The sequence below is a fragment of the Ipomoea triloba genome, chromosome 7, assembly GCF_003576645.1.
Source record: "Ipomoea triloba cultivar NCNSP0323 chromosome 7, ASM357664v1".
NCBI lineage: Eukaryota > Viridiplantae > Streptophyta > Magnoliopsida > Solanales > Convolvulaceae > Ipomoea > Ipomoea triloba.
The window spans coordinates 23,772,322-23,790,059 of NC_044922.1; the positions used below are offsets into that span (position 1 = coordinate 23,772,322).

Here is a 17,738-nt window from a genome sequence, read left to right on the forward strand (position 1 = left end):
GATTAAATTCTGGTCTAGTGTTAAAAAATCCATAAAATCGGCTATCAAATGCGGCGTTTACGAAGATTGGTTGCGTGAACGGTAACATACCAGACGCCAATTTGAGTCACGCACATCTAGCGTTAACTAAGCATCGGGTGGTTGGTGTCTGAGGACTTGAGCAAGGGCTTTTGCCTGAGGACCTCAGCGAGGGCTGTAGCCAAGCAGTGTGATTGATGGACAATTGATGAGGGCGAGGAGATGCGGCGCATTATTGGTCGAATTTTTTTTTCTTTTTTGCCAATTTGAATTGAGTACATCGAGCGTTAGCTAAGCACCATGCGGTTGGGGCTTTTTCTTGAGGACCTAAGCGAGGGCTTTCACTAAATAGTGCGGCAAACTAACAATCGGTGTGTGAGAGGAGACGCGGTGCGCTCTCGGTTGGAATTCGGTTTTTTATAAATAGTCTAACTCCCATGAGAGAACTAGGCACCAGGTGAGGACTATGATCTAATTTGGACCATTAAAATCAAGAGATACATAGCTATTATCTACGCATCAATATGCTAAAATTAAAGATATTATTAGTGTAATATGATAGAAATATATAGTCAATGGCAAATTAGTCCGCTCAAAAGCATTCGACAACGACAAAAAAAAAGAAAGAAGGAAGTATTCCTGAGTTAATTCCAGCAATGGTCCCCCGACTATGTTGATTTTTCAAATTTGGTCCTTGTCTTTTAATTTGGACGAAAAAGACACTCGACTATTGATTTTGTTCCGACATTGGTCCTTCCGTCTACACTCAGTTAAGTTGGCGTTAAGTGTTGGGGTAAAACAGTGATTTCAGCCTATTGCCTTCTCCCAATCGAAATCACTATGATTAATCCCCAAATCTGCAATTTTATTTCGTAACCCTAATAGTGAGAGACTAGCGAGCACTTGCGAATCAAATTGAAATCGACGAAGACGAAGCGTATCAAACTGAAAGAAGACGAAGCTCGAGCAATTGGCTGGCGATGAATTCGACACGAAAGCGACGCAAGGAGGATCCACCACCAGGTATGTACTTTGTTTACTGTTTTGAAGGAGTATAAAAAGTTGGGGACCATTACAGTTTATGGGGAACAACGACTGGTTTTTGAGTTCTTGTCTAGCTATAGGAGTATAAAAAGTTGGGGACCATTACAGTTTATGGGGACCAACGATGTGCTTTGTGTTGTGTTGTGTATTAGTTGTTTTTTGAGAAGATATATACTGAATGCAGATTGAAAAGCTAGGTAGGGACCATTTTTGTTTGTTTATGCATATGAGTTTGGCTGGGGACCATTTGTTGTTGCTTTATTTGAATTCTTTATTATTTTCTGCTGCAAAGTGTATTGCATTCTTTATTGTTGTCTACTTTTTGTTGCTTTCCATATACTGTAATGCATTATTTATTATTTGCAGTAGAAAGTAGTTGTTGAAACTGTCTTTATCATTAAAATGGGTGGTTTGAAGGATATTGCTTTGTCTTCATTGTAATCAGGACTGTTTACTCTTCATTTAAGACATGGAGGAAGAATAATTAAAACTTTACCTGCTCAATATATTGGTGGGGAGGTTAGTACATTTAATAATATGGAAGAAGATGAATGGGGTTTGGTTTGTTTAAAAGAGAAGGTTAGTGAAATTGGTTTAGGCATGGATGAAGGTTTTAGGTACTTCACACTCACTGCCAAGGGGTTGCAAGAATTGTTGCAAGATTGTGAAGTGTGGGATTTAGTTAACCAATGTAATAGTCCCAAGGTCATAGAAATTTGGATTGTAAAGGGAATTGTTGGTGCTGATTGCAGTAATGATGGTAGTGGGGAAGAAGTTGATGGTACTGAGGAGGAATATGATGGCAGTGGGGAAGAACTAGATGGCAGTGGGGAAGAACTAGATGGCAGTGAGGAGGAATATGATGGCAGTGGGGATGAAATAGATGGCAGTGGGGAAGATGATGCAGATTTTGTTAATAATACTGATATGAATGCAGAGTATGGAGGTTTAGGTGATTTAGAGGTCCAAAACCAAGATAATGATTTCAGTAGGGCAACTGTATGTGAGGAAGTTAACTACTCTGATGAAGGCAGCTTGTGTGGCAGTGATGGTGAGACAGAAGGAAGGAAAGGCAGCTTGTGTGGCAGTGATGGTGAGACAGAAGGAAGGAAATTGCCTAAGTTTTTGAAAGAGGTAGAAGGTAAATGTCCTAAATTTTCATTAGGATTGACATTTAAAGATAAGGGAGAGTTTAAGGAAGCTATTGGATTGACATTTAAAGATAAGGGAGAGTTTAAGGAAGCTATTACTAATTATGCAATCAAAGAAGGGAAGGAAATGAAGTATGAAAAAAATGACAAAGTTCGATGTGTTGTGAAGTGCAAGCATTCTAGTTGTCCTTAAGTTCGATGTGTTGTGAAGTGCAAGCATTCTAGTTGTCCTTGGCAGATTACTCTTAGGTATGTTAAAGATGAAAAATGTTCTTGGCAGATTACTCTTAGGTATGTTAAAGATGAAAAATGTTAGAGGATAAGTGTTATGAAGGATAAGCATGATGGGTGTGTAAGGACTAAAAAAAATGCAATGGTCAATTCCACCATAGTTGCAAAAAGATGGAAACAAGAAATTAAAGGGCATTTGGATTGGAAAACAAATCAATTTTTATCAAAAGTATGCACTGATGACCATTACACAATCAGTAAGAAGCAGGCATGGAGAGCTCTAACAAAAGCAAAAGTGAAATATACTGTGAGGCTGAGGATTATTTCAATAAGATATGGTGCTACTGCAAGGAAATTAAAAGAACAAATCCCAATACCAGATGTGAGGTTGAGTTGAGTGACTTGAAAGAGAATGGGTAAGAGAGATTTAAGAGGATGTATATATGCTGGGAGGCTACTCGGGAAGGCTTTAAGCATTGTAGGAAAATCATTGGTCTAGATGGATGTCATCTCAAGTGTAAAACAGGAGGGCAGTTGTTGATAGTAGTTGGGGTAGATGGAAATGAGCGTATATTCCCTATTTCTTATGCAATTGTAGAAAATGAGAACAAGGACTCTTGGAAATGGTTTCTATCTTTGCTTAAGAAGGACTTGCAGCTTGATGCCATTTCACAAACTAAATTTACAATGATTTCAGATAAACAAAAAGGTCTCATACAAGCTTTTGAAAGTATGATGCCAGGGGTTAAACACAGGTTTTGTGTTAGGCATTTGCACTGTAACATGAGGGTGGCAGGTTTCACAACAAATCCTATCAAAGATGCATTGTGGAAGGCAGCTAGGGCCACCACTGTCAATACATTTAGAGCAGCATTACAGGAGTTAAGGAATTTGGATGAAGGTGCATTTGCTTGGCTTCAGGATAAGCACCCATCTGAGTGGTCTAGATCCCACTTCACTGGAACAGCACACTGTGACATTCTAGTAAACAACATCTCTGAATCTTTCAACTCAATGCTGCTGGCTGCTAGGGAAAACCTTGTGATTAACTGTTTGGAGCTGATTAGAAAAAGGATAGCTACAAGATTATTTGAGTTCAACACAAAGGCTGCTAAATGGACCGGAGTCATTTGTCCAACTATTGTTAAGAAGATAGATGAGATTGAGAAACAAGCAGGAGGTTTGATTGGCTACTAGTGTGGCCCCATGGCATTTGAAATAGTGGGAACAGTTTCTGGCCAGTATAGTGTGGACTTAGCTACTAGGTCTTGTACTTGTAGGAGATGGGATCTCACTGGAATCCCTTGTCCACATGCAGTTTGTGCCATCTGGATAAAACATGGAAAATGACCAATTTGGCATTATGTGGATCCTTGCTACTTAATATCCACATACATGAAAACATATGCAGGTTGTATCAACCCTATGGCTGGTTATGAAGAGTGGCCTTCCACTGACAGAGAACCTCCATTGCCACCACTATATAATGCTAAACCTGGAAGACCTAGAAAGCTGCGGAAGAAATCAAGAGGTGAAACATCTAAAACTGCAAACACAAGTAAAGGGGGTGAGAGAAGATAATCTGGTGTTTACTTGACAAGGAAGCATGTTCGTTTACATTGCACAACATGCAAACAACCAGGTCATAACACCAGAAAATGTCCACAAAATCAGGTTACATACTTTGTTTTACTCTTGATTACTTAAGCTTGTACTATTTAAACTTGTACTAAAATGCTATCTATGAACTACAGCCACATGGTGTTCCAATCCAACAACCACAGCAACTCCAAGCTCCAGTCCAAGTGGCAGTCCATGCTCCAGTCTAGCCTGCAGTCCATGCTCTAGTCCAACCTGCAGTCCATGCTCCAGTCCAGTCTGCAGTCCATGCTCCAGCCCAACCTGATGTAATTACACAGCCTGAGGTGGAAGATATTAACTGGGAGATTCCAGATGACATTTTGGATGCTCACTGGCATCAAGTAGAACTACATACTGAGTCCAATGATGGAGGTAATATATGAGTTCACTTTATTCATAATGTAGACATAGTTTTAGTATTAAACAGATGGTGTTATCACTATGTCTTGTAGGGATTTCATTAACTACCACTAATAGGATTGATGTCACTCCAATACAACAATGTTGCCATGATCATGCTACTGCTACTGGTTAGTTGGTGGTTTGTCATTAGATGTAATACTTTCTAAATTTGTAGTTTTGTGATATTCATTAATACCAAGGCATGACAAGTCGAGGGAAAGCAGTCAAGGCACCAAATAAGGAGAAAAGGAAGAAGCTCCCAATCAGGAAGTATGCTACAAGATCAAAGGCATTCAAGTCTTCTTTCTTTGGGAATGACAAAGATCCAATCAATTTGGATTAAATACTGTTTAGGTGTTGTGGGATATTATGTATTTTGCTAGTGGAATTAAACAATGAAAATATGGTAATGCTATTTTGTGTAGTCTGTGAATATTGACTATATTCCATTAGGTGCTATTTTGAAGTTGTTTTTGCTAGTGGAATTAAACAATGAAAATTGTACTGGAATATTGAAGTGCATACTTTCAAACCATAATGCAACTGTATTTGGCAGTTTTTGGAAGTGTTCTGTTTAGGTGTTATGTTTTTGCAGTTTTTGAAGTGTTTGTAATGGAAGTGAACTGACTGTTTGTGTGTGGAAATGAAGTGGAATTGAATGCAATTTGTAAAGAGAAATTCATTGTTCATTTCATACTGGAAGTAGTCATATTACAAAGCCTTCTTACAATACTATACACCTAACCACTACTAATACTCCTAATAGGAAGCTTAATATTTTTAGGTGCACTCAATAATATAACAACCAGAAACAAAATGCACATCACTAGAACTACAATCACTATCCAATGTCTACCATTGCTTCTTTGCCCAGCTTGTAGCCTCATTTTAAGCCTTGCTATGTCTTCTTCATTTCGATTAATCCTTCTCAGTAGTCCAGGAATAATTCTTCTTGACCTTGCACACATCGAAGGATCATACCATCTAACAAAACCACATCTTTGCCCTCCCTAAACAAAAATCACAAAAATGAATGAAGAAATTTATTTCGTTCAAACCCTAACCAAAAATTAATTTTTCACTAATTCTTCTTATTTGCGGGAAACAAAAATCACAAAAATCCCTTCTTCTTATTTGCGGGAAAAAAAAAACCCTAACCAAAAATTAATACTTACATTTTCAGATCGACACTCCCAATACCTTCTACCTGGATTATCATTCGTCCAAGATGTTTGTAGCTTCAATCGTTGGCCACAATGACAGTTTGGAATGTTCACCAATTCACCATAGATGTATTCTTGATTTCTTGAAGATGAAGAGCTATCACTAGTATACCTAGTAGACATTGGGGACGAAGGAAGAAGAAAAAAGATGGAGATGGAGCAAGAGCAAAAAAATGGAGGAAGAAGAAACTAGATGGGGGAGGAATTTACATGAAGGAAGAAGAAAAAATGGTAGTTCACTGCTCTGGTCTGCTAAATATACTAAACAGGAGCAAGGGAGAAGGCAATAGGCTAAAATGACTATTTTACCCCAACACTTAACGCCAACTTAACTGATTGTAGACGGAAGGACCAATGCCAGAACAAAATCAATAGTCGAGTGTCTTTTTCGTCCAAATTAAAAGGCAAGGACCAAATTTAGAAAATCAACATAGTCAGGGGACCATTGCTGGAATTAACTCTTACATCCACATTACACTTTCCAAACATGTTTCTTCTGTAACAATATGGATGGAAATAAAAAACTATTTTTAATCACTAATATTAACACACACGTCCATACAAAAACACTCTACACAAAAAAAGCCTAGTAACAGTATAATGCACCACAATTACATCGATAATGCACTGGTGCTATAACACCAATGCATAAATACTACATCTACACGTCATAACCACCACAACACACACAAAATTGACCACTGTCATACTAATACAGAATGCACAATACTGCCCCACATAATGCACACATTTAGTGCTAGTAATGCACACCTTAAACCCATAAACCCTAAACCTTAAACCCTTAACCCCACAAAATTGACCACCACCATACTAACACAAAATACACAACATTACCCCACATAATGCACTATTTAATACTAGCAAAGTAGCAATGCATAATTTTTATTCTGAGAGTGCACAAAGGTGTACTACATAGTCTTATGATCTATAACCTCACAACAACAACGCTACCTAAAAACCCAATAGGATAACTCAAGTGACAAGTGAGCTCTCTTTGTAAGGAAGAATTCTGAAAGAATCTGGGTGACCTTTTTGAAAAAAACAATGATACCTAACACTCTCCAACCAATGCACAACCCACGGTCTCCCGCAGTCTTATGATATATCATACTTAGCGCCCTATTACACAGCTCAATGGCTTACTTACACCTCCTCCTAAAATTATAGTTTTACCAACGAACCCAATTAAAAGCATACCCCAACGAGTAATTCCGCGGAATAATACAAGTGTTGAGATTTTGATGCCCGTTGGCCTTTAGCTCCTAACCGTGAATGGTGAGTTGCAAAGTTATGAACAAGCTAAACTAACAGAGAAAGAATAGAGACAAGAAGAAGGAGAGCATTCTCATTCACTGGTCATAGTTATTACATAATAGGAATACATATATAATACTAGTAATAAACCAACATAAATAATGACCGTTATAGGTTACAACCGTTACAATGCTAACAATAATGGCCACAAATATTTATTTATAACACTCCCCCTTGGNTCATGCCTCGTTAAAAACTTCACTAGGAAAACCACGTGGGAAAAACCTAGTTGAAGAAAAGAGTACATAATATTTATAAACTCATGTATAGTCCTAGTTGCCTCATTAAAACCTTACACGAAGAAAACCCAATGGGAAAAAACTTAGTTAAGGAAAAGAGTACAACCATAACTTTCTGCGTTTAATCTTCAAGATTTGGTGGTCTTCTGGACCAATAATTTATGTGTATGTTGTTGCTCCCCCTAAGGACAACAACCTTCCTGATTGCCTCGTTAAAAACCTTAACTTAAGAAAACCCGGTGGGAAAAACTTAGTTAAGGGAAAAAGAGTACAATCATAAGCCTTCAGGGCATCATCTTCAGGATTTTCGGGGTTTGTCTATTTAAGTATTTATTTGCAACTTTCTCCCCGTTTATTATATTATACTCCTGCCTCGTTAAAAACCACACTAGAAAAACCCAATGGGAAAAATCTAGTGAGGAAAAGAGTACATGGTATATAGATTGTAAAAGAGTACAATTGTTGGTCCTTTTAGGACCCACCCAATCTTCAGGATTGATTTAAGTAAATGTAGTCCACATCTCCCCCTGAAGATAACAATCTTCGATTTCTACATTGCTTAAAATAGAATAACTGTTTCAAAAGGAACGTAAAAGAGATGATATGACAATCTTCAAGATTGTCACTATAAGTTAACATTTTATACAATGATCTCGTGACTCTTCTGGAGCCTATGTAGGTTGAATATAGTCATCTCGTGACTCTTCTGGAGCCTATGTAGGTTGAATATAGTCAATATTCCTCTCTTCTGGAGCCTATGTAGGTTGAATATAGTCAATATTCCTTAACCATACCGCCTATGTAGGTTGAATATAGTCAATATTCCTTAACCATACCTACTTAAAAACACACTTTTATTATCTATTCCTTAACCATACCTACTTAAAAACACACTTTTATTATCATCCTATAAGTCAGTGGAGATAGAACACACATAACTAACTTGGAATGGAGTTCAAATGCAATCATTACCAAGTGATCTATGAGAAAACACACATTGGTTTTCCCACAAATTTTAAATTGGAGGATATTTAGAGCATTAGGAACTATAGTTGATTTCATTGTAAGGACAATGTCAATCAAAATATGATCATATCATCCAAAGACCTTATTGTCATATGGTCATGACGTTTATTAGCTGCATATCTAAGTTTGTACTGCCAATTATCTTGTATAGCGGAACTTAATGTCATCGTATATGGGAGATTTGATTAAAATTAATCAAGGGTTTCTGCGTTAACCCATATGCTACAAACACTCGCTATTATATCACCTTATTGTTTTCATTTCTCTTTCGTACAAACATCCATTTGTAACCAACAGGGTTATTATTCAATGGTGTGTGTATTGTCAAGAGAATCTGTTTTAGCGAGTCGAGCTCTGCCTTAATTGCTCCTTTAAATATTAAATAATGAGGATGCTTCTGGCATCTCACCTGGATCCAGTTTATTTAAATGAGCAATTATATAGGCGTGTGTTGTCGACAGTTTTAAAAATTTCTCCCAAAATCATGACAATTTTTAATCAGATCGTTAACATTTCCCAGCATAAGATCTGATTGTTCCGTATCCCTAGTATTATGTTTGTTTGGTGCACCTTACTAGGTTTTCGTCTTCTGGACAAATGTCTTCAGGACATAATTCTTTTTAAGGCAAAAGTGACAATGCTTCTTTGCTAGATCTAGTATATATTATGATTCATGACAATGCTTCTTTGCTAGATCTAGTATATATTATGATTCATATCTCTTAAACCGATATAGATCTAGTATATATTATGATTCATATCTCTTAAACCGATAGATCTCTAGTATATATTATGATTCATATCTCTTAAACCGATAGATCTCTTACACTTCTGGCGTCAAGGAGTATCGAGATATATATTATTTGGTCCAATTTTGGGGATTATATATGGGCCTTGTCACTCTTTTCTGATCAACATGATCAGTGTATATATACGTTATTGGTATATATTTGGCAGATTATTTGCTAATATCGCAAATAGGTGAACTTTATTTGGCAGATTATTTGCTAATATCGCAAATAGGTGAACTTCGAGTTCAGTCTTACTGGTACGTGGATTACAATGAAGAACTTCGAGTTCAGTCTTACTGGTACGTGGATTACAATGAAGGTCATTCCATTTCATGGATTTCTCGGCATTTAAATTTGGATATATCTCCCCCTAATGCCGTGAAACGGATCTTCAGTATGCAGTCAGCGTATCTATTGATTCCTCATCATGGGCTATATGTAAACAGACGGAATGTTATAGCCCATAAAGATACGCAAATGGTGGTGATATAGCAATTTGACTGCACACTAAGAATAAGAACGCAGAATGGGAAATGTTTATACGTATTAGGTTGAAGGGGGGGATTGATACTGATATGCAGTGAGCTAGATTTGAAAATATATCAAGTATGATGTCCCCAAAATCATCAATACCTGGTTGGGTCTTATCACAACATTTTGGCAAACCAAATGATACTCATAAGTATGGTATGATTTCTTAAGAGTGCCAAAATAGCTTTTAAGAAAATTAAAGCTATGAATGTCGTTATAAGATGATGTGGATAATTTGGTTTGATTCAGAGGCATACAACATCGAGAGAAAAGTTTTAATTTCTTCTTATTACCAGAATGATCTTACTGATGATTTATTCATATCGGGATGAACTATCGTCATTGAGGGATAGTGAACCTCATAGATCATGCACCCGTTCAAAAATATTTGCAACAGAACTACTGTTGTAATTTATAGAGGAAGCACCTATCACTTCTGAGATAGAAATAAATGATAAGGTATTTTCACGCATTGTTGATTTAACATAGTGTCACTTTAAACTGGTAGAGTATAAGTGAGGCTCGACCGGAGCACACAAAAGGAACCCTATGAATAATGGTAAAAAGAATTGTCGAGGTTTATATATACATATTATATCGAAAGGGAACATCACTATAACGATGTTGAATGGAAAAGTAGGTTTATCAATAAAGAGCATTTGCTTCAAGCAAATTACGTTGTTGGATTCAACATTGTGATGTTTTGTTGTGTTTCAACAAAATGCTTAAGGTATAACACACACGTGATCAGTGCCATTGATACCCACATGTGAAGCATTTTTGCTGCTGGGCCAAAGTTATGTATGAATCTGGTTATCTTTAATAGGTTGGATCATTGTAAGTTGGCTTCAAGAGGTTGTGTTATTGCCACCTTGACCTTACCTCTTTCATGTCTTCTTTCTCAGCACCTCTTGGTGTTGTACAATTAAGTGATATCGTGTGCTTCGGGCACTAATGTAGAGCCAGCGGGGCATGTTTTAGAGATTTGCATCACCAAGTGGTTGTGTTGCTATAGTGATTTGAAGAGGGTGGTGTGGAAAAGAAGACAATGTCTCGGCAATCAAATCCGTGCCAGAGATATTTTACTTACACAATTTTGATTGGGTCACAATTGTGTATATAGGTGATTAATTCAGTTACTGACGGAAAACCTTGAAATCTAAAGTTAAATCAGCCAATATTGTGACTTAGAAAGGACCAATGATATTTGTAGTCAAAGCAATCCTTTAGGGATTTTTATAGGGCTATCTACAGGGTATGAGATTGAGATAAATATCAATTTCAATGGCCTACGTTAAAGACGTGCTCCCGTCCAAAATAAGATTGGTAAAATCATATTTTGGAGATAACAACCAAGGTCTAGATTTTTCAAAAAAAATCTATATATACTATGGTTGGCTAAAAACAATAGTCCACTTATTATTTACAAAAGAAACTATATATCATGCAAATATAACCGAATATGCATATGAACTCATAAAATCATGTCAGCCAAATAAATTGCACAAACTAGCAATTTAATTTAGGAGCATCAATAATAAATTCAAAGAATGATTTAAATGGCATCAATAGTAAAAAAAATGGCCCAAATCAATGATTCTCGTAACCAAAATCAGATAGCCCAACATTTTCTTAGGCCCCAAAAATGACGGAAGAATATTATAAAGGACTAGATTAATCCAAAAATTGGGATTATTAAAGCCCAAAACTTTAAATAAAAATGAGTCCAGAATTTAAAGCAAGCCCACAATTCTTTTAATAAACCAAAAAGGTTCATCATTATTTTTGGATTATTATTGGCCGAATTTGGGCAAAGCAAGGCCGAAAATAACAAATGATGGGAGAAGATTTTAAGGATTTGGGTTAATGAAAGAATTAAGCCCAAATCTAAAATCAAATGGGTCGAGCATTTAAAACTAGTTCAAATGCTTTGAAACAAAAGGACCCAAAAATCATATAACTGCTTTGATTGTAAGTCCAAATTAAATTAGCCTAGAATGTAAGAACTTAAATAGGCTCAATTCAATTTTTGTTACAAAGTAGTCCATCATTGTAATCTATGAATTGAGCCAAGAAAAACATAATAGGCCCAATTTTTCAATTAATAATCTCAGGTCTCGACAAAAAAATTGGGAATATTTTTATGTCACAGAAATTCTTGAAGGGAATAAAGATTGGGCCACAAAATCTGTACTTTGGAGTAAAAACAAATGGTCCAAAAATTAAAACAAATCCATAATGCTTTTTTAAAAAAAAACTCATTTTTGTTTTAATATTGTCGACTGAATTGGACCAGGCGAGACCCAATTGAACAGTTATTGTAGATGGACCAGGTTTGACCAAGAAAATGGGCCAAAACATAGCCCAATTAAGTAACCCACTAAAGGGTATCAGCATTTCTATCTCACAATCTAAACCTAGCAGTCAAAAAAAAGGAGAGAGGCGGGTGTGGAGCCCGAGGACGCCGCCGAGCAGCACCGCCGTCGTGGAGGCTGAGCAGTGCCGCCGACGAACAGCGTCGGCGCCATCACACCTGGGTTGGAGTCGCCGGACACGCAAATCCGACACAGGTTCCACCGCTGCGAGGGGCCGCTAGCCGTCGACACAGCCAGAGCCGTCTCCGATCGAGCCGGAGATCGTCGTGAAAAAGCAGAGAGGTCGCCGCTCAGACCGCTACCATCATCGCCGAGAGCCGCCGTCTGCCGCTGTCGTGTGAACACGATCGCCGCCGCGCCTGCCATCGTTCGATTAACAGACGCACGGAGCCGCCAGCGTCATCATCGCCGATCGTCTCTATCGTCTAACGGAGTCGCCTTCGAATCGCGCCGTCGTCAAAGAAGTAGGTTGAAAGACGATTTCGATAGTACGGTGTATATTTTTTTTAAAAAATCTAATATAGGTGTGTGTTCCCAGGATTGATTTTGATTTCAGTGCAGTATTTGAAAATTTTTAATAGGAAACGATATGTATATGCTCACATACAGATGCCAAATAATAAAATATTTGTGAGTAAGTATACTGTAAAAATATATGCATATACACTGTGAATTCATGTGGATAATAAGAAACTATATGCTACAGATTCATATATATATATATCACCAGAAAAGCATATAAGCATATTATCAAAATTCAAATATTCATACATGCATACATGTGTAACTTTAAGAAAATTTATAAAATTACCGTTCACCACGGTGTTTTTGAGCGTGCTGATAACGTGTTGAGATTTTGATGCCCGTTGGCTTTTAGCTCCTAACCGTGAATGGTGAGTTGCAAAGTTACGAACAAACTAAACTAACAGAGAAAGAATAGTGACAAAAAGAAGGAGAGCATTCTCATTCACTGGTCATAGTTATTACATCATAGGAATACATATATAATACTAGTAATAAAACCAACATAAATAATGACCGTGATAGGTTACAACCGTTACAATGCTAACAATAATGGCCACAAATATTTATTTATAACAACAAGGACTCAATTGCATAAATTGTAAGGTGAAGTCGCTGATTTCATTTTCACTACAATTTGTAGGACGCATTTAACCGCCGATATGAAAGTTGAGTTATGAACCACATGAACAGGAAGCTCTGCAAAATCTCATTTAACCATGGAAGCTCTGCACTCCTCCTTTCTGTGCTCCATTCCCTTGAAAACCCCATCTTCTAACTCCTCCAAGAAACCCAATTTCAAACGCACCAAATTCTCATGTTCCCTCAGGCCAGACCCATGGACCCTGAGCGACGGCAACGACAAGAACCTCAACAAGCCGAAACCCAGGTCCAAGAATCCCAAAAACCCACTCTCGGACGACAACGCGCGTCGCATAATCAAAGCCAAGGCCCGTTATTTAAGCGTGTTGAGGCGCAACCAGGGCTCACAAGCTCAGACCCCCAAGTGGATCAAGAGGACTCCGGAGCAGATGGTGCAGTACTTGGAGGACGATAGGAATGGTCACTTGTACGGGAAACATGTAGTCGCCGCCATTCGGATAGTTCGGAGCCTTTCTTCTAAGCCTGATGGGTCGTATGATTTGAGGAAAGTATTGGGTTCTTTTGTTGCCAAGCTTACTTTCAGAGAGATGTGTGTTGTGCTGAAAGAGCAAAGGGGTTGGAGACAAGTCAGAGACTTTTTTGCTTGGATGAAATTGCAGGTTAGAACATAGAATCCCCTCTGATTTTTAAGACTTCTTGTATTTCGTTGGGGATTATGCATTTTAAGTTTTAGGTTGAAGAATAACACAAAAATTGAAGTTTTATTTTGGAACCATACATTACCACAATGTATTTCAGTTTTCATTTTAGTGCTTTTATGCCAAATGGTAAAGATTCCTCTATATTTCTATACTCACCCTCATTTTGCTATAGGTTTTCTGTTCTTGTTAGTTTCTTCCTCTAATTTATCATAGAAAGTGGAAATGATGGTAATTTCAATTTGTGTTTGAGTTTAATAAGAAGTTAGTGGTTAACCAGCTAGGTTGGCCTGAATGGCCGTGCACTCTCATCCCTTCGTCCCTTAAGATGGACAGGCCGGGAGTTCAAACCCTTCTTATATAAAAAACCAATCTGGCCAGCACACCCTTTAATTGGGCTTGGCCTGGTGTATGGTGCGAGCTTAAAGGTGTCTCTTACAGTTAGGAACATACTCAGGACACCTCGTGGTCTAACTCAAAAAAAAAAAAGAAGTTAGTGGTTTTACTTCATTTTCTTTGTTAGTGCTAGCTCTTGTGAAGGCCACAAACATTCATTTTTATGTAATGTTAAATTTATTCTTCAACAGTTAAGCTATCGGCCTAGTGTGATTGCATATACAATTGTTCTCCGGGCGTACAGCCAAGCAGGGAAAATTGGACTTGCTGAACAGACCTTTTTGGAAATGGTTGAAGCAGGATGTGAACCAGATGAGGTTGCTTGTGGCACGATGTTATGTGCCTATGCTAAATTCGGGCATCACAAAGCTATGATGTCGTTCTTTTCTGCTGTACAACAAAGGGGGATAACTCCTCCTACTGCAGTCTTCAACTTTATGCTTTCTTCTTTGCAGAAAAAGGGACTCCATGAGAATGTTATCTGTATATGGAAGCATATGGTCGATAAAGCAGTTGTTCCCAGTCGTTTTACGTATTCAATTGTTATTGCCTCACTTGTGAAAGGTGGGCTTTTCGAGGAAGCATTTAAAACTTTTAAAGAGATGAAGTCTTTGGGATTTGTTCCTGAAGAGGCAACGTATAGCCTTCTTATCAGTGTAAGTTCCAAGCGTGGCAACTATGATGAATCTTGTGGTCTTTATGATGAAATGTGCTCACAAGGAATTGTTCCAAGTAATTTCACATGTGCTTCACTTCTGACAGTGTATTACAAAAACGGGGATTATTCTAAAGCCCTTGCCCTCTTTGTGGAAATGAAAAAGTATGGAGTCACTGTAGATGAGGTCATATATGGTCTACTTATCAGAATATATGGCAAGCTGGGTCTCTATCAAGACGCACAAGATACTTTCGATGAGATTGAGAAACTGGGCATGCTTAGTGATGAAAAAACATATACAACTATGGCGCAAGTTCATCTGAATGCTGGTAATATTGAGAAAGCCTTGCAAATAATGGAAGTGATGAAGTCAAAAAACATCTTACGTTCAAGATTTGCATATAGTGTCTTGTTACAGTGCTATATCATGAAGGGAGACTTGTCCTCTGCTGAAGTTGCATTTCAGACTCTATCGAAGTTTGAACTTCCTGATTGTATTTCTTGCAATAATATGCTCAATTTGTATCTGAGACTGGGATTAACTGAAAAAGCGAAGGATTTTATCCTCCGTATAAGAAAAGATCGGGTAGAATTTGATGAGGAGCTCCTCAGGAGTGTTATGAAGGTTTATTGCAAGGACGGAATGGTAAGAGATACAGAGAAATTGTTAGAAGAGCTAAGTACAAGCAAGATATTTGGTTGTGCAATTGTGCAAACACTCCTGATGGTCATACAGGGAAAGGACAGATTGTCTGAAGCCAAAATTACTTCTAAGCCCTTAGATCAGCCTAGTTATATGGCATTTGAGCTGAGCCTAACCCTGACACTAGCAGATGGGAATAATGCAATGGTGCAAGAGATATTGGAAATATTGCTCAAGGCTGCAAATGGCTTGTCAATAGTCAGTAAAGTTGTGAAGATTTTTGCCAAAGAAGGTAAAATAACATGCAATTTTCTTTGTAGCTCACTAGACAATGAAAAAGTGAAAACTTTTCATCTGAACATTCTTGACAAGTAACTGTGTTTGTAAAAATGAAACAAATCTTTCCTGCTTGGGCTCTGGGTTTTGATTGCCAAAATTTCTTCTAGTATTTTCCGTTTGAAATTTACCGCTTCAAATATATGTTCCTTTGAAAAGTAGTTTCACTAGTTTGAATTGGCTTTACATCTCCCATCTACCTAGTACCTTACAAATGGAAAGGTACAATCTTGTAATTAAGAACTGACGCTGATTGCTTCATGTAGAAACAGCAAATTTATGAGCGCATTTTTGTCTTGCATTTCTTATCACCTCTAAAGCGTTACACTATAGACAAAATAACATAAAACTTGTGTCTAATTTGTTGCATATATTAGCATCACGATGAATGCTTTAGGCTCCATCATTCTTTCAAATCATGTTCCTTGTATAGGCTATTTGGTTTTATATCATTGGGATAAAAATGTTCTAGGTATATCAATCAATTCACCTTTCCATTACCTTACATTTGTGAAAGAAATACTGTGATACATGCTTGCTTGATCTTTGCTGACATAGTTTTTTCCCATGTAGGTGACATATCAAAAGCAGAGAATCTTCTTGAGCTGTTAATGAAGCTAGGCTACAAACCCGAGGATTCCGCTAGTGCATCTATGATCAGTTTGTATGGAAAGCAACAGAAGTTGCGACAAGCTGAACAAATCTTTGCAACAGTAGCAGACTCTGCAAGAAATAAAACGCTTCTATATGATTCCATGATTGATGTGTATAATAGATGCAATAAACACGAGGAAGCATATTTTTTTTACAAGGAAGAAATTAAGAAAGGGCATGTTATGGGTCCAGTCGCTCTTAGCATGCTTGTGAACGCATTGACTAATTGTGGTAAGAATAAAAATCTTTTTCCTTGGATGATTTTCTGCAAATTTACAAACCAGGGCAAATAGACAATAGTTCAATTTCCTTAATGTGTTAAGTATTCATCTTTAACACATTGTTTACCATAAAATCTACAATATAGCGTGGTACGGAGTATTATTTTTCATATTATCTGCAGGAAAATATCAGGAAGCGGAGGATGTCATCCATAGCACTTTTTGTGCCAATTTTGAGCTTGATACCGTGGCATATAATACATTTATCAAGGCAATGCTGTCAGCAGGTTGACTTTCCTTTCTCTCGTGTACACCTTATTCCACGAGAAATGTTGATCTTGTAGATGCATTTGAACGAGACCCTAAGGATATTCAAATTGGTATGCAGGCAAGTTAGAGGACGCAACCAGCATTTATGAACGCATGGTTTCATTGAAGATCGATCCATCAATTCAGACATATAGCACTATGATCAGGTTAGGGCATGGATAAAACATAGATCTACCAGAAAAAAAAAGGTCGATTTCATCTGTGACTGAGGAAATTGATTATGTATGCAGTGTGTATGGACGGGGTAGAAACTTGGATAAAGCTATGGAGATGTTTAACATGGCTCGAAGCAGGGGGATAGCTTTGGATGAAAAGGCCTATACCAATTTGATAAGCTATTATGGAAAGGCCGGTAAGTTTATGTATTATGTATCCATGTTATCTAATCTAATGTATAAAAATACAGTAAGCAGTAGCATCTGCTGAGTTTCTGGTATCAGTTTGAGTTTTGGTTGTTTTTTATGGCATTGAATCTTTACGGAACAATTTTCAGGAATCTTCCCGAATTGCTTGATTTTAGACAAGTGTTAATTGCTCGTTTTGTATGTAGGGAAAATTGATGAAGCATCAAGTCTATTTAGCAAAATGCAGGAAGAAGGGATTAAACCTAGTGAAGTAAGTATATACTTTTTTTTTTTTTTTTTTTTTTTTTTTTTTTTTTTTTTTTTTT

The 17,738-nt window shown here is 37.4% G+C and overlaps 3 protein-coding genes across 3 annotated transcripts in view; 2 read left to right on the plus strand and 1 right to left on the minus strand.

Moving 5' to 3' along the window:
* Positions 1-909: 909 nt before the first annotated feature.
* Positions 910-2,406, plus strand: LOC116024369 (protein Ycf2-like). The gene is made up of 2 exons (XM_031265261.1): positions 910-1,041; positions 1,508-2,406. Exons 1-2 carry the CDS (start codon positions 999-1,001, stop codon positions 2,404-2,406), a joined length of 942 nt encoding a protein of 313 aa, XP_031121121.1. The 5' UTR covers positions 910-998.
* A 2,749-nt stretch (positions 2,407-5,155) lies between these two features.
* LOC116026299 lies at positions 5,156-5,905 on the minus strand. The gene is made up of 2 exons (XM_031267779.1): positions 5,663-5,905; positions 5,156-5,497 (listed from the first exon to the last, which is right to left on the minus strand). Exons 1-2 carry the CDS (start codon positions 5,831-5,833, stop codon positions 5,228-5,230), a joined length of 441 nt encoding a protein of 146 aa, XP_031123639.1. The 5' UTR covers positions 5,834-5,905; the 3' UTR covers positions 5,156-5,227.
* A 6,161-nt stretch (positions 5,906-12,066) lies between these two features.
* LOC116025237 (pentatricopeptide repeat-containing protein At5g27270) overlaps positions 12,067-17,738 on the plus strand; it is a 7,355-nt gene continuing 1,683 nt past the window's right edge. The window contains exons 1-8 of the mRNA XM_031266396.1: positions 12,067-12,471; positions 13,173-13,791; positions 14,418-15,819; positions 16,437-16,748; positions 16,921-17,025; positions 17,127-17,214; positions 17,299-17,420; positions 17,619-17,683. Of these exons, the coding sequence (XP_031122256.1) occupies positions 13,249-13,791; positions 14,418-15,819; positions 16,437-16,748; positions 16,921-17,025; positions 17,127-17,214; positions 17,299-17,420; positions 17,619-17,683 (2,637 nt within the window). The 5' untranslated portion in view covers positions 12,067-12,471; positions 13,173-13,248. The remainder of the gene's footprint in view (positions 12,472-13,172; positions 13,792-14,417; positions 15,820-16,436; positions 16,749-16,920; positions 17,026-17,126; positions 17,215-17,298; positions 17,421-17,618; positions 17,684-17,738) is intronic.